This window comes from Rutilus rutilus, assembly GCF_951802725.1.
Source record: "Rutilus rutilus genome assembly, chromosome: 3".
NCBI lineage: Eukaryota > Metazoa > Chordata > Actinopteri > Cypriniformes > Leuciscidae > Rutilus > Rutilus rutilus.
The window spans coordinates 25,440,042-25,464,876 of NC_140211.1; the positions used below are offsets into that span (position 1 = coordinate 25,440,042).

The 24,835-nt window shown below is 38.6% G+C and overlaps 1 protein-coding gene across 2 annotated transcripts in view; it reads right to left on the reverse strand.

The window, feature by feature from the left end:
* fto (FTO alpha-ketoglutarate dependent dioxygenase) overlaps nucleotides 1-24,497 on the reverse strand; it is a gene marked incomplete at both ends in the record, with an annotated part of 141,085 nt that extends 116,588 nt beyond the window's left edge. Inside the window, one exon of one of the 2 annotated variants that reach the window (XM_084403509.1) lies at nucleotides 24,420-24,490. In XM_084403509.1, the coding sequence (XP_084259635.1) occupies nucleotides 24,420-24,461 (42 nt within the window). Of the gene's footprint in view, nucleotides 1-24,419 lie in introns of both variants that reach the window. The other variant, XM_084403508.1, reaches the window with a different exon arrangement.
* Nucleotides 24,498-24,835: the final 338 nt, after the last annotated feature.

Here is a 24,835-nt window from a genome sequence, read left to right on the forward strand (position 1 = left end):
GCACACTACACTGTGTTAGTTAGCAAACATCAATGTTAGGATTATGTTGATGGAAAGGAGAGTTTAGCATTAACCTGCAGATTAGACTACACACGTTTCTGTTTCACAAAGTTTGTACTGATTCAAGTGAAACTCTATACACTACTGGTAAAAAATTTATTAAAGAAATTGATACTTTTATTCATCAAGGATACATTAAATTGATCAAAACTGCGCGTAAAAGACACTTATGTTACAAAAGTTTTCTAATTCAAAAAGGCTGTTCTTTTGAACTTTATTCATTAAAGTATCATTAAAAATGTATCAGTTTCAAAAAAATTCATCCGCACGATGGTTTTCAACATTGAGCAATTTTTGTTCAGCAGCAAATCAGCACATTAGAATGATTTCTGAAGGATCATGTAACACTGAAGACTGGAGTAATAATGCTGAAAATTCAGCTTTGACATCACAGGAATAAATTACAATAAGATATTTCACAATATTAATATTTTTACTATATTTTTAATCAAATAAATAGTAGTGTACACAGTACAAAGAGCTGAAAAAAAAGTGTCATACAATAACGTATTTTTAGACATGGATCTTGCAATATAACAATAACAGTGAACTCTCACATTTCACGATACCAAAAAACGAATCGGCTATTGAGTAAATATTTGAACCATTTATTTCTAATTAATTTGCATTATAGTTAGCTTTTCAACAATAAATTGTAGATTCAGAGTATTTTTTAAATACATAAACACTACACTGCTAAAAAAAAAAAAGATAAATAAAAAATAAACGCTACATTTACACCATGACATTTTTAAATCCAGCCTTCACTAAATGGTACAGTACCATGGTAATTTGTATTATTTTAGTATCATGCGAATAAGGCAATTAATCAGCACTATGCTATGACTACTGCACTATGGTTGTTGGTATCGGCTGAAGATGATTAAGATATTTAAGAGTGGTTTAACTCAGTCTGTCCTTCATCCTGGTGAGCAGTCAAGCACATCAGTTACCCATCAAACCTCATTTCTATGTCTAAATATCTTCCTTTCCTTCACCTGTTCAAGCTTCCAGTTTGTCTTTTTTACTTTCTTTCGCTATCCCCCTTCTTGCATTCCTCCTACAAAATCAATATCCTGCTGTAAAGTGCAGTGAGCCCCAGGGAGGAGGCTGCTGATGTGGAGGGCAGTGGAAGTGGTGCGTCCTCCAGGGCTCTCCAGCGGACATGGAGTCAAGGACAGTGTCCGGCCTAGACCTGCCGCCCCTTTCTCACCCACTCTCTCTCTCTTTCCTCTGCAGGAAGGATCAATAAGCGGGTGAGGCGTTAAATTTCTGCTAGCGGGAGCGTCACGCTCGTTTGGCCCAGCTGAGTGATGGAGCATGCTTGCCCCGCTCGGAGCGTTTCAAGCTGAAAAGAACAGGAGCTGGGATCTTCCTACAATAAACAACTCAATAACATTTTGGCACACTGGTATATGATGTTTTAAAAGCGTTCCTGTCAACCTGAGCTAAAGAATGTGTTTCTGTGTGAGGGACTGTGCTGTAGACTCACATCTGAAAATCCCAGCATGACACACTGATTACTCTGTTCTTGGAAGTTCAAACAATAAATCAGATCATTTTACCACTGCTGTCAGCTGTTCCCTGGCACTGTGAATCAAGACATGGGTATCGCTTTGGTAGCCTATTATACAGCACAAACAGAGCTGTGTATATGTTCAGACTGTTTCACTGTTTAATTTTAAAGTGTAATTTATTCCTATCCTGTGATGGCAAAGCTGAATTTTCAGCATCATTACTCCAGTGTCACATGACTATAATTTTGTTTCTAGCCCTTACTGTTCAAAAGTTATTATCATAAACGTAGGTGAAACTTTGGACTGTTGGTGGCGCTAGAGGGACTGAGTTAGAGACTACAAAATTGATGTGGTTAATGTTCAGACTGTCCTCTATCTGTGTGCCAAATGACATAAATTTCCCACAAGCGGTTCTATGGGGTGCCATAGACTCAAGAGCGGAAGAAGAAGAAGACTAACGATTACAATTAGGTGCTCACATACCTTCGGTGCTTGGCCACTAAATAGAATCTTTCTAACATTACACATGGTTTCCTGTATAATCAACATCATAATCTGAGACAGAATCAATTTCATGTGTAAGCAAATTGCCATTTAAATATACCCAAATTAAGAGTTTGTGAATCGAAGGAAATGGAAATGTGTATAATCGATACCTAAACGTGCAAGTTAATATTCCACAGTCTATAGCCCAGGCCGCTCTCTGCTCTTTCCCAGCGCTGGACTCCTCTCACGTTTTGATGATTTCTAAACGGATTCTGGGAGGACGACTTGTCTGAACAGCATTAGCCAAATCCAAGAGACATGGCAGGAGGAATCTGCCTTTTTTAACTCGTCAGGATGAAATCTTGTTGCTTTATTTACTTCTCCTTCAGTCAGGGTGAACAAAGAGAATATTCTACCAGGGACTGAATAACTTAATCCTCTTTCCTCCCTCCGGCAGAAACTCGGGCAGTGACAGACAGATTAACACAGATGATGTTTGCAAACCCACCCATTTGAAAATGTAATTGCTGGTGGCATATTGAACAGTCTGCTTAAGCACTTAAGTTCATATGAGACCAGTGAAACAGAAGTGACACTAACACGATCCAGTTTGTGTGTGTGGGAGAGAGCATGTGGGGTGTGTTTTGAGGCGGCTCGCTCACCAGCGATCTGGAACACCGTTACTGTCATGTGCCCAATGTACTGTGCCACTAAGAATTAGAGCCAATCAGAAGGGTTAACAGGGCGGAGCGGGGCGGGTCATGCTCCTGGGCTCTTTACAGCATCACAGATGCAAGAGAAGCCATCATAGAGCAGCATCACCCTACAAAAAAAACGAAACTTTAACATCTGCTGAGAGAGGGGGAAGTAAAAACAGATACATTCATGATGTCCAGCTGCCACCTAGTGACAAATCTCTGGCCCTATAGTGAGTGTCTCACAGCAGGAACGGCTGCAGACGCCCATGTCTCCATTAAAGGGATACTTCACCCCAAAATGAATATTCTGTCATCATTTACTCACTCCTCAAGTTGTTCCAAACCTGAATGAGTTTCTTTTTTCTGTTGGACTCAAAAAAAGATATTTTAAAGAATGTTGGTAATCAAACTGTTGAAGGCACCCATTGACTTCCATAGTAGAAAAAAATAAAATAAAATATTAGGGAAGTCTATGGCGTCCAGTTACCAATATTCTTCAAAATATCTTGAAAGAAATTCATACAGGTTTGGAACAACTTGAGGGTGAGTAAATTATGACAGAAACTATCCCTTTAACACTGCCTCTTATAGTACACCGATATGCTTGTTTATCCTAGTTTAATTTTTTAACCATTTTAGGTCTCAGGTAATCCAATCTCATATGTTCAGCCAAGAGATTGCTGTTAATACATTCAAAAATCAACAACATTTTAAGTCAGCATGAAATAAAATTATCCATTTTCTAAATGCATGTTATTGATCCTATTGTGATGATTCATCCATGCATACTTTATTTATTTATTTATTTATTGACTTTGTAATTTTTTTAAGCAAAATGTCATAATAACTCAATCTTCCAGTGAAACGACATACATCTCTCTGGTGACAGACATTTAGTCCACTTAAACCTCAGCCCTTTCTCAACAACTGATGGAAAGAATCAAGTGCCGTCCTACTTTTTTAAAAATATAATACATTCACTCGGATGTACATCACAATATGGAAGAAACAATCTGACGCTACTTCCCTTACATCTCGACTTTAAGCAACAAATCATAAATGAGAAATAATAATACTGGTAGTAGGCCTACATTCAAAATGTGGAAATCTACACTTACCCACAATACAGCCAATATCACTATTTAAAGTTTGAGCTCTTTGAATTCAGCCCAAATCTGTTATCTGTAACATTTAGATCCTTTGTTAGTCAAATTTGACTTCACCAAACTTGAATTTACAAAAAACTTTTTCAAATAAGTAACAACAACTAATGAAGCAGGGCTCTACAGTGCGCCCATTTCACTCGCGTATGCGAGTAAATATTTCGGCGTGCGAACGTGAAAAAATATTTGGGCGCACTCGTGCGAGTGACACAGCATTTTTCTATAGAAACAGCTGCAAATACATCATCATGAGGAGGGGCAGAGTAGGACACTATATTACCGGGAGATCAGTCATTTAGGCCTAAATCTTCAGTAGCTAGTCTGTAGCCTCATAAAAAAAACTAACGTTACAGTGCCCACACACGAACTATTTTAGGGCCCTATAATTTCCGCAATCGCGGACGGAATCGCGGAATTGGCAAATCAACGCGGAATCTAGTGTCAACGCGGAATTTTACATATTTGGAATAAAATTCTGTTTTTGTGTGGGAGAAAAACGTATGTCTGGGGCAGGGACGTGCGGTCAGGGTAGGCAGGGTAGGCAGTGCCTCACCAAAGGAAATGTTGACATTACATTTATTAATTCCAAGAACTTTATTAATTCACCACATTATTAATTGCATTTATTTTATTCCAAATATTAATTTTTGTAACAAAAATTTTCAGGAATACACATATAATATACTCATTTTGCCATTGTTTGCTCCTAAAACCATTGTTTCATGCAGGAAATTCAAGGCCATGGCCATTGAGGCAGAGGTTAGCAGTGCCTCTTTGGTCCATAGAACGTAGTTTACGTAGGTTTGCGCATGCGCAGTCAGTTCTCATGCTGTCTTGAATTATCAACATTGAGGCAGAGACCGAGCTTGCTTCATGTCACGTGATCCACTCGCTCTCACTCAATCCGCGCTTGCCGATCTAGCGGCGCCTAGCGTTGGCTGTCAACAGGCCCGGGGTGGGTAATCGGGAGAATTCCCGGTGGGCCGCTTCACTTTTGGGCCGGTCGAGGATTTTTGTTTTTTCACATTTGTCACGTTAGTTACATTAGGCTACACACGTTCCGCATTCTGACACCGCAGCGCGCAGCCTCTGCATAGGTTGTACCATGTGAGGGAGTTCTCCCCTCCTCTCCTATAGAGTTGGTTGGGTCCATAGCCCGTCTTTTCCAAAACGTTCTCTCAGGTAACTACCGCGGCACCGCCGGCGCCTACCGATAGCTGGGCCGGCCCGGTAGCTATGCGTCAGGGAGGATGGATGGGAGGAAGAGGCCAGGAGGTATGGAAGCTTGTTTCCGTCACAGAATAAAACATTTTAAAAAATAATTGCGACTTTTTATCTCACAATTGCGAGTTTACATCTCGCAATTCTGTCATTATTTCTCAGAATTGCGTGAAATAAAGTCGCAATTGCGTGTTATAAAGTCAGAATTGCGAGATATAAAGTCAGAATTGCGTGAAATAAAGTCGCAATTGCGTGTTATAAAGTCAGAATTGCGAGATATAAAGTCAGAATTGCGTGAAATAAAGTCGCAATTGCATGTTATAAAGTCAGAATTGCAAGATATAAAGTCAGAATTGTGTGAAATAAAGTCGCAATTGCTTCTTATAAAGTCTAAGTGAATTATTATTTAACCTTTAACGTTACATTATTTTTTGAACCATGGCATTAATACAAACTAGGCTGCTTGTCGGTTCGCTGACACCGCGCCGCCTCCCTCTCTTACTGTGTCCCGCACAAAACATTTGTTTGTTGTATAATATATATCTATCGATGTGTCCATTAATTTGATTATTAGATTTGATTGTGCATTAGCCTCACATATGACTTTGCTGTATGCAGGCAGCGATGTGATGATGCCTGATATGAACTTGGGTTGCTACATTAACTGAATGAATATATGAACATGCCACATTGATAGGTCACAGCCTACCCATGACAAGATTTCACCGCACGTTACTGGTCTGGGGAAAATCGCATATTACTGAAAGAACGAGCAGAGAGAGAGGCCCGGTCGCGCGCGCGTCTTCAAACTGTCTTGCTCTCTCACTCCCTCGCGCTTATTAATCTAAATCAATTGAGAATTGACACAATGGTAAAAGATCGGAAGAACGAGGTTTCACGTGGAGTATTCGGATATTTTTTTTTCCTGAATTAGGCTACCGCTGTGTGTGAATTGTGCAAAAAAAAAATACCTTTTTTACCTTTCCTTCTTCTCTGAAAAGCGTACCGCCCATTCAGCTGACATAAAAAACACTTTCAATAAACTAAACCAAACCTATCCAATGATGAAATGTTTTCTGTGTTGACAAATCTTGTGCGATGTCCTAAAACTGCCGGGATAAATCACACAACGCGTACAAGTCTGCTAATGATACGTCCGATTCGCGAACTAATGACTCCTTTGAACCGATTCACTTTAATGAATGGTTAAAAAAACTGATCTGTCCAACACTGAATCGGTTCGGTGTATAACAAAATCGGTAACACTTTACAATAAGGTTCCATTTATTAAACTCTAGTTAACTAGATCAGTTAACATTAACTATTAATAAACTGCACTTCTACAGCATTTATTAATCTTTATTAATGTTAATTTCACCATTTAGTAGCCTACATTATTTAAATGAAAAGTTGTATTTGTTAACATTAGTTAGCTTAATGCACTGTGTGAAGTAACATTAAAAATACAGGGTTAGGGTTAACTAAGATTAAAGGGATACTTCACCTCTGGGAAGATGAATGTGTATTTAAAATAGGTCATTTAAGTAGAAGAAATGTGAAGAAATTTTTTAATTTGGAGCTTTCTAGACCGAGAAAAGCCAGAAAATGCATTTTTGTCTTATGTGGATGAAAGACAACAACTCCCAGAATGCACTTGCTTCGCTGCCTTAGGAGGCCACGCCTACCGGTAAGAGTGCGTAGTTGAAAACAACAAGGCTAGCCTACGTGATGAGTTTGCCAGTGATTTAGAGATGGGCCAAAATGTCCGGGATTCAGCTTTTGCGTTCTACAGTCGCCATTCATCATGTTTACTGTGGCGAGCAGGATGAGGCTGACGGCCGCGGGAGAACGGCGCGAGGCCGGTGGCGTCATTGCTGAGACGCACCGGGTCTCGCATCTCTCACGGAGGAGCGGGAATTTTCTTAGCAATGGTAAAACGCACATCAACCGATCACTTGTTTAGCGTTCATGTAAACACTACATTCAGATTCACCAATCGGAATGAATTCAGTTAGATTGAAACAAAAGGTGCATGTGCATGTAAACAATGAATGGCGACCGCAGAACGCAAAAGCTGAATCCCGTACATTTTGAACGATCTCGCCCGTCGGACAAGTCCGGGAAAAGGAGGATGTTGTTGTTTACCCCTACTTACTCAGCTTTCTCCTACTATTCAGCTTTCTCCACAGAACAAGAGCCTACTAGCTTAGCTTCCAAAGAAAGACAGCTGACACTGTGTGTACATTCTGTGAGTGAGATCCCTCCCTCTATGGGCGGGGTGAAAACATGCGGAACAACGCCATCTACTGGCTGTAGTCTTTAGCCTCTGACCAGAAAATCCTCCGATGACGCAAAATGACGATTTTTGCGTCATCGGAGGATTTTTTCCAGACAAAAAATAAATAAATCTCTTGTCTCAGGGGGATATGAGGGTGGAAAGCACGGTAATTTGAAAATACTACAGGTTTTCTACTAATACAAAGCTTAATGCTAAATCCTGAAGTAACCCTTTAACAAAGATGAATAAATACAGTAACAAATGTATTGCTCGTGGTTCATGTTAGTTAGCCTAATACATTCACTAATGTAAACAAACCAAACCACATTTAACATCTCTTAAAATGAGAATTTTGTTTGTTACCTCAAAAAAATTTAGGGTCATTCCTATTTTGTGTACATTTTAATCATTAACATTAAAAACACTCTTTTTACGACTAAAATTGCAGTAAAGGGTAAAAAAAAAACTGAATTCCCAAAAATTAAAACGGAAAAAACGGAATTTGCAAAAATTAAAACGGAAAAAACGGAATTTGGGAAAAAATAAAATGGATTTTATAGGGCCCTACTAATTCGGATCAGCACAGAGGGGCCCTCCCTGGAACTGTTTGATCCTACAAAATGTGCTGAAAATTGGCTGTCTGCTGGAAAGAGGTCAAGACGACCAGGCTACAAAGCTTGGCCAAGTGACTCAGACATGATGTGAAACATACATAGGGCCTACATACAATGATAAATGAAATCTACATGACGATAAAATAGAATTAGGCTAAATGAAAATCTTTTGTTTGAAAGTTTTGGTCTGATGTTCTTAACCTTACAATGAGCATTGTAAATTTAATTGTTGAATAATTCTAATAATAAAACTATAATGATAAACTTATACAACAAAAATTACTGTGCCCCCAAATATTTGTCTGTGCTCCTAAATTTTTTTATTTAGGCGCACCAGTGCTCCTTGTTCAAAAAGTAAGTGTAGAGCACTGTGAAGCGATGCTGCTAATCATGAAATAAGTGACAAATTGTAAACGTGTGTGTCCTGTTAGCCTGACTACATCAGACTTCGTACTTTCGCTCAATTTCAGTTCGCTTTTGTACTCAGTCTGAGATAGCGCCCTATCTCTCAGTTTTCCTCCGGCCTCAAAGCAGCCGGGCCAATCAACGAACAGAGGGCGGGCTGAGAGCCGTGACGTAGACGCTGATTGTACCGTGGATGCGTAGATTTACTTCACATAATCTACAAAAGTCGTTCACAGCCATGTTCACTCCGGTATTTCGCTCGATGGTTTTGTTTTCGCATCATACATGTGTTTACAGTGGAAGTTAGATGCGGCTGAGCATGCGCATAACACACGCCATAACCAAACGTTATGTGATTGGCTTACCTTACCTAACCAATGATTTTAAACTTCAGACAAACGCCCCCCGCGAGAAAGAAAACACTTTTCAATTACGCCCTTCCAGACTCTGTCTACGAAGCAAAGTGAAGTAGAAGAGTTTGGTATTACCAGGCTAGTGTCCTGTAGTCACTTGTGGTCAAATCTACTACATAGCTAGTAATATATATATATATATAGTCGCTCATATGCAACTCAGATCTTTTTTTTTTTTTTTTTTTCTTTTTTTTTTTACAGTATGAACAGTACAAACCTCCAATCATTTAGTCCACTTAAAAATCAGCCCTTCCTTACAATCGACTGCATGCTCGCATTCAGATATGCCTCTATCCACTCAACAACTGATGAAAAAAATACCAAGTGTCGCCCTACTTTTTTCTTTTTACAAATAAAACTAGGCTATTTGATAGAAACTTTGCATCCTCGTCTGCATCCTCTTTATCAGTTCAGCTCAGGTCAGTTTAGTACTGTGACCAGTTCACACTCGAATTCGATACTGGCCAGTGGCCACATAAAAAAAAAAAAAAGAAAGAAAAAAGACACAACGAAATAAGATCTGAGCAATAAATCAGAATCGAGCGCTAAGACTTGCAGTTTGACCATAGCCTTTTTACGCCTGAATTTAGTACTGTCCACTTGTGACTGGATCCCTTAAATCAAATGGTAAAACTACGGCCTTAGATGAACTCGTCATGTTTTATCTAAAAAAAAGAAAAAGGCACACTGTCCGAGGGCTACAAGTGTCTCGGCATCTCCTTTGCTTTGTGAGTCAGAGATCAGACATAAGTCCCATATATGAGGCAGCAGAGAGATGAGGAAATGATTAGCCTCTCTCTCCAACTGTCTCCTGTTCTCCATGATGAAGATGGAAGTGAAGCTAAGAGCGCTGTCACCCTCCTCTGGTTAACACACACAGACCGAGGGGATAAATCATGGCTGTAGAGTCGGGATGAACCATGTGTCAGCATGGGTCAGCCACACATTACACTCTCTTCAAAAACTATTCATCTTCAGTGTGTATTCAGCAGCTAGAAATAATTACTCCTACTGACCTGCGTAACACCACATGACCAGTGGTCAAACCAGCTCAGGCGGAGGAGTCATCTGGGTGGAGAGAGGTGGGAGTGAATTATAAGACCGGTGGAGAGCAAAGGATGTGCCACTCAAACACACACATTGTTTTTGTGTGTGTGTCTAATACATATATACATACATACATACAGTACTGTGCAAAAGTCTTAGGCATGTTAATATCTATGCGCAAGTGTACCTGGACAAAAGCCGTTTTAAACGCAAAGGGTCGTTACACCATATTGATTTGAATTAGTTAACAGAAGTTAAATCATAAATAAATTCAATTTGTGATTTTATTTTTGAAAGCATTTTAACACAAGTGCCAGTACTTTTCACAGTACTGTAGCTTTGCAGGAAGGTTTCTTCAAGCATCTTGGAGACGTTCCCGCAGTTCTTCTGGATTTAGTCTGTCTCAGTTTATCAAGCGACGAGAATACTTTTTGTGCGCAAAAAAAAACAACAAAAATAACGACTTTATTCAACTATTCATTTTTGTCTGTGTGGGCCTGAATGAATTCACGTAGTGTAACAGCGCAGCCCTTCTGTGTTGTACGTCACACGCATCACACACATGACCAGCGTCGGCCAATAGTGAGCCTACGTGGTGATGTGCAGTCCAGACGCGCTGCACTGTTGTAAATTCATTCAGGCCCACACAGACGAAGATAAATAGTTGAATAAAGACGTTAATTTTGCTGTTTTTTTGCGCGCAAAAAGTATTCTCCAAAAATATCTTAATTTGTGTTCCGAAGATGAACGAAAGTCTTACGGGGTTGGAACAACATGAGGGTGAGTGATTACTGACAGAATTTTCATTTTTGGGTGAACTACCCCTTTAACATTGGAGGATTTGAATTTTTTTTTTTTTTAACAGTGTACTGACGTCTTTCCGCGATTAAAACAACAATCCTTATGTTCATTCATGTTTATTTGATGCTATAAATTAACTAGAAGTAAGAGATGATCGGTTTACGAGCAGCTTTAACTGAGGCTCTACCGCGATCAGCAAGGGAAAAAAATAAATGCATGTCAAAATAGATACGTGCAATGTAAATGCAAACTAATAGATTACTAGAAAAAGATTTGTATCAATATTTTTTTGTTTAAATTCCATTCCAGTTATTTGTAAAAGTAATGACTTGCAAATAATCTTAAATGTCTCACTGTAGATTGCTGTTCTTGTCATGTTGGAGCCATCGCTAACATATGCACATTACTAGAGAACCCGCACTCATTTCACATAGGCTACTCAGTGATTTGATTCTTAATTGTGTATCTCACAGTAAAATTTAAATGTGATTTTTTTATAAATGTGTTGCTAAAGTTCAGGTAAATGTTTATTTGTCCATCTGACAGTAAAATTTAAATGTGAATTTACGTGTAACTAATGTTCAGGTAAATGTTTAATTGTCCATCTGGTTAATAAAACAAAAATGTATGACAGCAAAAACATTAAAATAATTTACAACAACTGCAAACATCTAATGAATTGTGATTTTTAATTGCAACATGTTTATGATGTATAAATAAAAATTTTAGCAATGAAAAGTAATTTACAGACATTGATGCATGTGCAACAACAATAATGTGCATAGTTCTGATTTGCATTTAGCAGTTTATCTGCAAGAATTTTAATATGCATCCTTACTAAACCATGAGATTCTGTTGTTTTCGCAGTATTATTACTTTATTCTTAACAGTTTCTTACTGTATTAGCTGTGTATAGTAGGCTACTGTATGGCTGTATAATATTACTGTAGATTCAATGCATTCAGGGAAAATATTAGCCTACTGTAAATCTAAATACAGTACTAAATGACCACGAAAAACAACCACACACCTCCTCACACAACGGGTCTGTGACTGACAGTTAGTTTCATCATGAAGATTGAAGCCCACAAGAGTATGGTAGGTTAACTTTTATTTCTAGATCTTTTAATCATTTAAAATGTTTAATTCTGATGTTATTTGCTAGATATAAAGCTACATTTTAGTTAATACGTTTCCATAATAATATTTGAGCAAGCGTTACATTTCCGAGTTAAAGCTGTGCTAACTGGCCTTTTCCTCCCGCATCGTCGTGAAAGGCCTAGGAGTATGTTAAATTGGAAGGTATACCTTAAAACACATGTACAATCGTCTTGTACATATATTATTCAAATGTTATTTGCTCAATTTCCCAGTAAAGCTGTGCTAACTTGTATTTTCCTCCTGCAGCGACGCTGGCAGACCGGCCGGTCCATCCTGAGACAGTCGGAAAGAGTCGTCGCGAAAAATACCTTTTTTTTTTACAGCGTGTGGTTTTAAACGTTTTAAGACAATATTAATTAACTTGTTGTTGTTGTATACTACTAATAATTAAGTATTTTAACTCTTTTATTGTTAGATTTATATAATATTTCCAACATTTATTTTCCACTGACACAGTATGTTACTGTGATTTTACTGGTATGGCTATAAATTATATTTTGTTCATTGATGAAATTATGGTTAATATGCTAGTAAATCTGTATATTTGATTGAAGTTCAGCTATGAAATGTAAAAGATGAAACATGAATAAAGCTGTTGATGTGAAGGAAAAACTTGTGTAAAATAAAAAATACAAATTAAATAACAGAAAATGATGTACTTTATTTTACAGTATGCATAAAACTAATGTTGTTAGTTTTACAGTAATTTTACAAAATACAAAAGCTTCCTGGCTATTTGTTTCCAGCCAGTTATTGTTGTTAAATTAAAGTGTACTGAACCTCACAGCAATATGAATACGTCTTTTTGTACATTAGTGCCTGGATAATATAACACTGAGAATAGTTTTATAAATGTACATTAATATAAAAATAAACAAAAAAATGCTAGATTTACAAATCTTAATAACTGTGGGAACACATCATCACAGTCTGTGAAAAGAGTCCATTGAAGTGATGTCAGGAGGACACTGTCACAAAAGCAGGTATGGCTTGACATAAGTATTTTCCTCCCTGAGCTGACAGGCCAGGTGCACGTTTAATTAGCACAAGGGAAACCAACACACACACACACACACACACACACACACACACACACAGCAGGCTAATCAGGTGTCTCTGCACTGTTTGATTAACACAAGAAAAGTTGTCACAAATCCCGACAGAGAAGGGGAAAAAACAAAGCTAAATGATAATGTGCGAGAAACAATGCAAGTTAGCCCATTAGCAGATAAACTTACTCTCATTTCAACACACTCACTATAGGTGCAAAAGACTATAGCGCATGGACACAGCAATGTTAGTCTTCTTCTTGCTCACAAACCACAATTACAAACTAATTGTAATTAAATTTAGGAAGTTTTACTGACACTGAACACAAATCAGCAAAATGACCTCAGACCTCCATTCAGTTTTCGGAAAATAGTTGTTTTCATGGCTTTTGCAAGACGTTGCAGCATTTCATGCTTTTCATCTTTAGAAAGATCTTTCTTCCTCCCCATATTGCATGCAAACTGTGACTTTCTTAATAATGTGGAACAACATCTTTAAGTAGGTTTTCCCATTTACCTAAGGAGACCTGATAGATACCAGATAGATTGATACCGGTGATCTAAAAAGAGATGAGGACTTAGATAGATTTATAAATAATACAACGACTATAATAAAGAAAGAATAAGACTATGTGCAAGTAATAAGTTCAGTGATGGAAACACATCAGACAGCAGACCACTCACTGTCCCATCAGAGACCCACATCTAAACATACACACAGACTCAATTCTCTAGTGTTTACCTCTCTTTTACTGTCTTCCTGAATACATTAGCTAACTGAAAAACACACACTGAAGTGACAGCAGCGACACTTCCTCCCCATCGCCATGGCAACCCAGATTATCACGACTGAGCGGGAGGGAAGAAAGGATACATAAATTAATTAAAGTTAAAAAAAAAACAAGTAGAGAATTAAAGTTGGTACATCTGTCAGCGACTCAGCTCTGCTCGCTAATACTTGTGTTGGAACATTTATACCCTTGAAGTAAATGATCCTCTGTGTAATTGGCAGCGGAGGAGAGGAGAGAGGGATGATGCGGATCCTGGAAGAGCTGATAAGGAAGCTCTCTTTCTTCAGAACCAGGAAAAGAGAAGAAATATGTTTAAAAAAAACTTGCCATTTAATCCCCATTGTCATCATTGAGCAGGGGACGCCATTACAAACAGAGATATCCAACCGAAGCTGTCTGAGTGTGAGGAACAGAAGACAGTGTGTGGCGCGTGTGTGTGTGTGTGTGTGTGTGTGTGTGTGTGTGTGTGTGTGTGTGTGTGTGTGTGTGTGTGTGTGTGTGTGTGTGTGTGTGTGTGTGTGTGTGTGTGTGTGTGTGTGTGTGTGAGAGAGAGAGAGAAGGGAACCAGGTTCCTGGATTAGTCCAATCCATACGTGCCATCAGTCAATGGCGAGGAGGCCTGTCAAGAGTGTCAACCACACAAAAACACACACACCACGAATGGAGAAAATGTCAGACAATCTATGTGTGACAATGCGATTAAGCAAAAATGTGTTCCGACCCCGTATATACACTGCTCAAACACACACATACACCGTAAGAAAGTATCAGAGAAAGATTATGTTCATAATCACATACAGTATGTCATACTGATCTAGCTGTTTATAAGCAAACATTACTGTATACGTCAGCTTTAAGTATGTGACAATGGCCTGCAGAGTACGTGTGTGTGTGTGGTCCAGGTATACTCCACATTATGGCGACAAAATGTACCCACAAAGATGGCAATATCCGAAATTCTTGTCCTTGTGGGGGCATTTCTTATCCCCATGAGGAAAACAGCTTATTAATTATACTAAATGATGTTTTTTGAAAATGTAAAAATGCATAACGTTTTCTGTGACGGGTTGTGTGTGGGTTCTTTGATAATAATAATAATAAATAAATAAAACATTATGTGTATAACTGAAAAATAACCAAACCAATTTTCCATAAACATAACAATATTTGGACTAATGTAAACATAACACGCATTACTGTTAAGAACATTCCTCAAAATATATTTATATCATACACAACAACAACAACAACAACAAAATATGTATGTGTGTGGTAGTGCATATTTAATGTCTAAAATATCTAAACTAGTAGTTCTCTGATGGGTTTTGACCCATAAATAATTGTATTGAAAGAATAAATTTACTTAAATCAGTGGTCTCAAACTCAATTCCTGGAGGGCCACAGCTCTGCACAGTTTAACTCCAACCAGCGTTTCTAGTTATCGTTATCCTGAATACCTTTATTAGCTGGTTCAGGTGTGTTTGATAGGGTTGGAGCAAAATAGTATAGCCCACAGTCACACAGACTCATATTTTATTTTGGATCATAAGTAATTTATTGACAATAAAAAAAAAAAAAATTGTAAATCATAAAATATAATAAAGTAAAATATTCCGACAGTGTGATGAAGTTGGGATTCCTTTGCAGATACTGGTTTCTTTTCATCAGCCTCTAAAGGGTTAAAGTACACTCTGACTTGATGTGTTAATGCATTTACACCATGGATTATATTTTTACATAGCCTATGTTTAAAACTTTTAAGAAAGTTTGGCTTTTGGAGATTACCAAATGCAGCAGCAGCAAAAAAACAAAACAAAAAAACACACACACACCAAGTGCATAAACATCCCCCTAAAACAAAGCATGATGGGACAGACATCTTCCATTCAGCCAGTCTCGCTAGGAGAACCGGACACTGACGTCTGCTCATCACCATAACAGCTGAACTTGAACCACCAACCTTGGCTGATCTCATCTAAATAAACAACAGGAGAGACTAGAGGTCTGGCCCTATCACAAACACACACAGACAGAGAGACAGAGAGAGAGAGACAGAGAGAGAGACAGAGCATATGATAGACAGCAAAACAGAGCAGCTTTCTTTATGCAGCCCTGATCATGTGCTTGACAGAAGTTCAGGGTGAACTTACAGCTGGATGACCAGGGGCACAGAGACTGAGAGAGCAAGAAAGACAGCCAGAAACAGAGAGAGAGGGAGTTTTGACAGTAAAATTACCACAAGCATACCAATGAGCGTTCAATAGGCCACCACTCACAACCAAAACTGTGTGTGTGTGTGTGTGTGTGTGTGTGTGTGTGTGTGTGTGTGTGTACTGGTAAAGGCAGAAGAGACAGTAATGAGAGGCCAGTGTCATGCATCAGTGGTCATTCAAGCGCTGACTCTCGCTCTCACTTTCACTCCTCCTGCACCTCACCTTGAAAAAAAAGAGCATCACAAACTAGACATTTGACAAGGTGTCATTTAACCTGTTGATATGGTGATGCCACTCTTTCAAAATGCCAACAAAAGTTGTGACGAAGTGAAGAAAACAATGGCCTTGTACATACTGCAGCTAAATATGGACGTCACTCCTATTTCTGAATGCTTACTGCTGTTCTCTTCACAAAGAGTTCAGTCCATTACAGGAATGACAACCGCATTCTAACTGAACTTACTCCTGAAAAAAATCAGAAAGTGAGGTGTAAGAGATGAATAAATCCTTCAAAAACATTTAACTGGTAAAAAAAAACAGCTCCCTCTATATAGGACAAGCAAACGATTTGAAAAATTGATTGACAAATGGAAAAACAGCTCCAAACCGGTTTAACAATTGGTATCCATGTTTTTAGGTTTACAACTGTGAGAAGTCAAAATGTTGCAATGGTTATCTCAATCATCCCAATTACACACACACACACACACACACACTTGATTTCAAACAACCACCAAAGCCTCATTTTCAATCCTAAGCCTAAAAATCTGAAAGATTTATTTTCCAAACTGATTAAACACAAACCCTGTCCTAGCTGATTTCATTGGTCAACTCAATTATGCATGCAGTAACCCATCAAGAGTTAAGATTTACTAATGATTTGCAACCAAACAATTTTGATGACCATTGACTTATATCGTTTACACAGTCTTTTCTTTTTTTAAATATCTTATTTTATGTTTCACAGAAGAAAGACATACAGGTTTGGAATGACATGAGGGAGAGTAAATGGCAGAATATTCATTTTTGGTTGAACAAAGATGCATTAATTTTACACTAAACAAATAATACGATCACTGGGTTAAAAAAAAAAAAAAAAACACTTCGGAACAATATCTTTAATGTGAGGATCAATTCCCTTGATACAAAATGAGCATTCAAAATATTGATCAATCGACCCATCTCAATTAAACGTTTTTTTTTACATTATAAGCAACAGCTGTAAAAATCCAGCTAATTCATCTGAGAAGCCTTCCTGGTTCTACCTCTAAATCCACTGCCTGTGCGCACCCAGCAGTAAGCTAGGTTGGCAGGGCAGGAGACATTTTCCTGTCTGGCGCATGCAGACATAAAGCACAGCCTTCCAACTGGCACAACTATGGGGCAGTGCCTCGTCACCCATTGGGCATCCACACACACACACACACACACACACACACACACACACACACACACACACACACACACACACACACACACCAGGTGCTCAGGCCCACTTTCACTCCCCTCATTTTTAGAACATAACTTATGATGTACAAATTAAGAGTTAGTGTTTACAGGCTCTAGTGAAAGTGGCCTCCTGTAGTTCCAGTGAAAGAGGGACTTTGGACTGGCAATAGGAAGCAGATGTTGGGCAAAGGGCTGCCATTAGCTAGTTTCCCTTTACAAGAAAAGGTGAGCTATTACACAAGAAAATAAATTCACAAATAAACAGCGAAGAAGGGGCCTGCTGTTCAGTGGAGCAGCCAGATGGAAAAATTATAGAGTGATTTTTCTTATTTTTTGACATTCCATGTTATTGCATTATGCAATGTTAAAAAAAAATATTTCCTTAATCATTTATTTATATATGAAGAAAAAAAAATACTATGAATAGAATTAGAAGATTGATCACAAGGCTTTTTTAAACTAATTTGAATGGAAGCCCCTTACGACTAAACTGTTGAAGTCTAGGTTACAAGGTCAATCTTATGTTTATTCAAAGCTTTTCTGAGGTGACCCTGTTGTAATTGATCACATTGATTATTGACTATACATCACCACTGATCAGCCAATAGCTGCCAAATCAACCCCTATGAATGTGCCAGACCTCCCCCTTGAGCCATACATAACTAAATGAGGCATGTTTGGGCCTTACTTCATGCACCTAGGCCCTGTTTACAAGTAGACGAGGGAGACACATTCCTGTTTAATTTTGTCCACTTTCAAATCACCCACTTCCTGATTTCTTTGAGAGGAGGGTCAATGGGCAGGTAAATGTTTTTTTCATTTTTCTATATAATGGACAAAATAAGCTCAAGCAATTTACATATGAACGGGAGTGTATAGCCACAAGACCACGCCAAACGCTGTGAGTGTGTGTTAGAAATCAAGAATGGTAAGAGAACATTGTGCTTGGTACGTTTTTGTCTTCAAACCAAACTTCGGCCTTCAGCCGCCAAAGTTTAAATCCCGTCTGGCTAGCGCGCTTCCCATAGTGTTTACTCGTTAGTTCAGTATGCGGAGAGCAGGCGGTCTTTTGTGGCTGTTGGAACACATTCGACCACATGAGCCTTTACACTACGAAAGCAAACCGGTCGAAAGCGTTTTCGACTACCTCTGGCAGTGGTCGAAAGTGGACAAGTTTTAGACCTTGTTTACACCTGTATTTAGCGTCATCCACTTGTTTTCAGATTGATAAATGCATCTTAAACAGAGCCTTATTGTAATCGAATTGGGTATACAGCTGGTCACATAAATGTGAAAAACAAATATAAATCCAATCTACTCTTCTGCACTACATGCAAATACAGTATAACAGTCTAATATGTAGCTGCATTTGACACGGCTCACAAAGCTAAAAATAGGTGGCTTCTCGGATTGCTTTCGGTCTCAAATACATATTGAATGGCATAGACAGTTTGCCTTTTTGTGCATAACCAAGAATAAATACCCCCTTACAAGTGACATTTCAACACAATTCGATTTAAACACAAAAACTAAATGCTAGAATGAAGGTAAAATCAAATGACAAATCCAACCTTAAGACTCATAGGACCAATTATAATCTTAGACAGACTATAAAAAGAACATAAAAGCTGATCAGCCCTTTTAAGAAGAAACAAACCTGAACCCCAACTTTACAAATTAATGTCTTTATAAAAATGACATTATTAAACAGAACCATAAAGAGGGTCAGACATCTAACGGGACATTTATAATGTGCATAATATGGGCCTATAATACAAACCCACATGAATATCTGATAAACAAAGCATGAACATCAGCCTATATGATCAATATTCTTAGTAAATGCAAATAAGATGTAATGGAAATGAAGAAAATAAACATAAATAAGCATTTAGGGGATGTGTGTGTGTGTGTGTGTGTGTGTGTGTGTGTGTATGTGTGTGTGTGTGTGTGTGTGTGTGTGTGTGTGTGTGTGTGTGTGTGTAGACACTGGACCTCTTGATGATATAAAGGTGAAAAGCTTCACAACAAACAAATCAACCTTAATCCACACATTGGATCAATGCGGCTGCTATAGGCCTCAGGGTCGCCTTATATTACTCCTCAAACTTCATATTCACTCATTGATTTGCTTTTCAGAATAGTATATCACTGAGCTCCAATGGGAGAACGGATAGAGACAGGGGCCAGGGTCAAGCACAGCTCGCATACATGTTAGCGTAATATTGATGTCCCAGCAGAAAGAAATGACTAAATATCCAGATCAATATCTAGTTTCCCTGCAACAGCAGAGCAACGAGGTGGGGAAATATAAATATACATCTTTATGACCACAGAAGCCATCATAATGAGAGAGCTGAATGAATGTTTCCCTTAAGGTGAAGTGTTTGATTAGCAGAGGGCAGAGGTTATTGCCGATATGCTGATACAGGAAAACGAGACTGATGGCTCAGGCCGGGCAGGGGCTGCGGAGATGACAGCAGAACAGGGCTGAGCTGAAGTAAGGCCTGTACGTACATGTTAATCGAGCTTTAAGCCATTAGTGATGAAGCGGATTTCATCATCAGGTGCTAAGGGCTTACGGAAGGAACTGGAGCATTCATGAAAAAAAAAAGTTCGGAAAGAACATAGGATAATCTAAGGATGTACCTCGTCACTCATTTAAAGGTTAGCCTACATAAGTAAACATTTTCATCTTAGACACAAACTTTAAAAGTTCATTCAAACATTTGACGTAAAGATAAACCTTTCAGGTGACTTAAACTATCGTTCAAAAGTTTGGGGTCAGTGCAATGTTTTTTTTATTTATTTTTATTAATACTTAAATTCATACTTTTATCCAGAAAGGATGCATTACATTTTTACTGTATTTTGATCAAATCGTGAGCATAAGACTTGGTGAGCACAAGAGACTTTCTAAAACATTTGAAAGGTAGTGTAATGAAATTTGGGCATAACTGAGGACTCAGGAGTTAGCCTACCCATGCTGCAGAGTAAATGAATGAAAGAAATATATCACTACTGTGCAATAATAAATGTAAAAACACTTATTGCACACTTGTTACATTTACTGTATTGTATTATATTATATTATATTATATTATATATATATATATAAACTCTATATAAAAACAATACCTGTATAAAATAAATCCAATAATAATAAATAAATAAAAACAGCAATTAAAAAATATCTGATGTGTTAAGTGTGAAAACACAATAAAAATCTGCTTCCTCTTTTTTTGAAGCCTAGTGTTGTTATATCAGCCATTCCTTAATTGAAAACGGTTTCACCAGGAGTCCAGTAAAACACTTGATCAAGGATCTGGCAAGGCAGGTGTTTTTACTTGCCATTTAGCAGATGGCTTCACCAATGGATATGGATCAGCCTAGACTTATTTACAGCTCCAAACCATTAGAAAAGACAGCGGCACACTCACGGTTCAACTCAAACACAGACTAACTACCATAAAAAAGGCAGAAGAGCAGATAATGTGTTACCTCTTAATTAAACAAACACCTAGGCTATGCCTGTACTTAATCACCGAGTCCACTCACTATCCCTCTGTGTATCATAAAACAAAAGACTGACTAAGGGGACATTCAATGACCACCATCCAACCCTCGACCCTTAAATCACAGGCTTTGTGGGGTCTTGTGCAGGGCCTGTGGGTGGCAGCAGTGGAAAGACTGACACGGTGCTGTGGCAGTAAGTAATGCGCGTGTGGATTAGCGGTATGATGGCCTGATCAATACCAGCGGTTCCAGCCATTAGGAATGCAGCAGAAAACGACCCCCTATGGCAATAAAGCACAGTGTCCGCCTGCTACTTCATTTGCTGCCTCCATTAGTGTAATGGTATCATTATCAACTGTGGCAGTATTTTTTTCCAACACTCCCACCCTCCCTCGTTTCCCTCGCCTGTTTTTTCGTCCTTTCAGATTTCAGGAATCAGAAGTCATGAGCTACACTACACTGCCTGCGTATTTGCTTTCATTTTTTCTTTCTTTTTGCATCACCGGATATAAATCTGCCCCTAGCACAGCTTGAACACCGGTCTAATTATGTATTCCTGAGTGTGTTTTATGTGGCTGTCCGACACTGTTTCTCTATTATGGACTCATTAATAGGACGTAGGCATACGGTGACGAACAGAGAGGGGGAAAACGACAAGGGGGGGGCAGAAAAGCTGCTGATTACGCCGAAAGTGACACCACCTCCCGCTAAAACACCGGCTCCGACATGACAGCGGCTCGGCATTAGGACCTATAAATCGTTACTTTAACACTAATTTACAGAGGAACATTTTGTGGGAGAAATTGATTAATCAAGACTGGCTGTGTGGCCTCATAATCAGGCCTGAACTGAAGCTAGCTGTTAATTTAACAGAATTGCCAAGGGGAACACAAAACATTTTAATGAGTGTTCAGAAACGAAATAGCCTAAACAGCTTTCTCCAGCAAAACACACGAGCCGAGAAAGCCAATGAGCCGAGAACTCTCTGAGAGATGGGACGGGAGGAGTGAAAGCCTCTGAACATCTGGCAACCCTCTGTGCTCCTCACGTACACTGCTGCTGTGGATTTTTTTTTTTTTTACAATTTTTGTTTATTTATTTAACTACTTTTTTTTTTTTTTTTTACATTTATTTATTTTAATCAAATGCACAATTCATCACAGTAAAAGCTAATCATAATACCAGGCCGTCATCAACAAAGGTGTCAAAAGCAGCAACGAATGCCAACAAGGTTGTGAGTGCAAAGAAATGCAAAACATGCTCAACAGATGGAAGGAGGAAAAAAACTAGAAAGCACTTTTCTATTTCATAACTGTGAGGAAAGAAAAACAACAGGGCCCACATCCCTCTGCAAATACAATAAAGAGGCCAAAATGGCATTTATAATTGAATAATACTTCAGTGAGATATTTGTGGTCACCCTGGCAACGTTAAAACCAGAAACTCAGATTGTCCAATGTCTCCTGATCAACTATTAAAACAGTATTTTCGGGTTGAAGGCCATGTAAGGCTACTTCTAAAAGCATGAAGTCAGTTTTTAATAGGCTATTAGCCAATAGTCTCCCTTTTTTAGTGCATGATAATGGAAGTGGTCTTTTTTATCATACACATGTGCCACATATGGTTAGGAAATGCCTGGCAAAGCTGAAGAATAAATATAATTCCTTTTTGAGAAGGATAGTTCACATGCTACATCCTATAGGCTAGTCTTTGGGCATAAATGCACATGTTTATGGCTGAGACAACAATGTACTCTCCTATATTTAATATCATGATTTAATGGACATGCATTTTATATTAAGGCACCGCAGGAATACACACACCAGTCCCTCTGTCTAGCTGATCTGCGGTTTTCTGCCCTGATCCCTTTATTTTTGTGAAGGAGAGAGATGAGTTGTGGCAAGAAGATAGCAGAGCTACGTCTGTCCGTCTGCTGTACAGACCCAAGACTAGCTGGATCAAGTTCTCAGAGAGATGGAGATTCATCTGGTCCCTGTGGCAGCTGCAGTAAAGTGGAGGAACCACACTACATAGATTCCCTGCTGTCAGACATGATCCAAAAGCATGCATCAGAGAGAGAGAGAGCGGACTACAACTGAACAAAATAAAGAAAAGGGAATGGGAAATTAATGGTATGGTCCAAGAAAGAGATAACTGAAGAGAAATGGGCTGCTGACTGAACAACTTCACTGAAGTCGTGTCGACTAACAAATCAAACACTTTGAAATGCAAACAAAACACCTATAGGCTAATTAGTATATGCATTTTGACTATCAAACCATATCAGAAAGTGACATGTCAACTTGTCAAGTACAATTATAAATACATTTAACATTTTTAAATATCCCATTATGCCGTTAAACTTTACTTCCATCTATTTAATTAATGATTAGAGACAGGTGCTAGAAATTTACCTTTACCATATCTCTCATTAAAGGGGCAATATTTGGTCCTGGATTTGATTTTTGATGCATTCTGTACCCTTTAAGAGGACATTTGTTTTCTATCCATATGAAAACACAGTATAGGCCTAATCCTTTATTACTTCAAACTTGACAGACCTAGTATGGGATATGACAAAATATATCAAGTATTATTATTAGATAAGAAATTCACTTCAGGGGTATTTGTTGCCTTGATTAATTTGTGACCCTGAGAGAAAACACTATTAATCTCTGGAATACTTTTTATATAGATTTAGATTTTTATTGGTCATGGGTTTGAATGCATGAACTGATAAAAAGTACACCTGCTTGAATGCAAAAAGCTATATGGTGTTCATGTAAGCGAGATGTTTGTCAAATAAAACAACTTCAAATTAACATTTCTCTATGTCCTTGTAACTGTTAAGGTAATAGCCTAAGTGGGATAAACCACTTCATAACCAGGGGATATGTACAATATATCACTGTATCTGTATATACATTCACGTCCAACAAGTTTCACACCATGATGCTTCACAAAATGACACACTGAAAAAGTTAAAAGTTCAGATAAATACAGCTTGCACCACAACCGGTATTTCTATTACACAGTCTATGCTAAATTAAAAACACGACCCATTTCATTTCCAGACCAGCTCATGGATGAATCACCCGTCAAGTCCGAAAACACGACACATGCGCTTCAATAAATTGGGAATAGTTGGTTTAACAGATACACCTGCAGAGTGACAAAAACATGGACACGCGTCTTCTCTTGACTTCATTCATTAGCACCATGATTGAAAGCACTGCAATGCCGCTACACAAGCCATTCCGGCAAAGTCAGTGTGTGGCAGTCATGAGAAAACACTCCCCCCGCGCTGTGCCTCAACACACACTCGTGTGTGCCGGATGACTCTGTACAGAGAACTCTTGCGATAAAAGAAAGCAAACATTACAGGAGCATTCAGCAGCATCACATATGCGCACTTCAAATGAACACACAGCACCAACCAGCGCGTGCAATACCCCAACGGACACGCTGTACGGTGTATTACAAACTCCACAACTACATGTGGTGCTTGGCGAACTGAGAGAAAACTATAAGCGATACCTTTCTCCTCTTTTCCCTCTCACTGTCATCCGATCTTTTCATGTTCCTGAAGTACTGTTTACCCTGCCTCGGTTTCATAGAGCGCCGTGCTGGGCTATGTAGTCTTCAGATTGTGCCGTTAGCGTGTGGAATTTTCTTGAGTATATTTAATTATACACTTAGCGATGTTTATGAATTTATAGGAAATGTGAACGGCAATGAACACGTTGTTGTTATTTTATAGAAGTGTTTTATTTTTAAGTCGTACCTGGCATTCCGGCTAGGACTGCATTTCCCAGAATCCTCGCGCCAGGAAAACCACGCTTGTATTTTGAGTAGAACCGGAAGTGGATATGGGTTATCAAGCTTCGCAGTTGTGTTGAGAGAGGTTTGTAATAGATATTATGCGCATGCAGTGCTAGATGTGATGTTAGAAG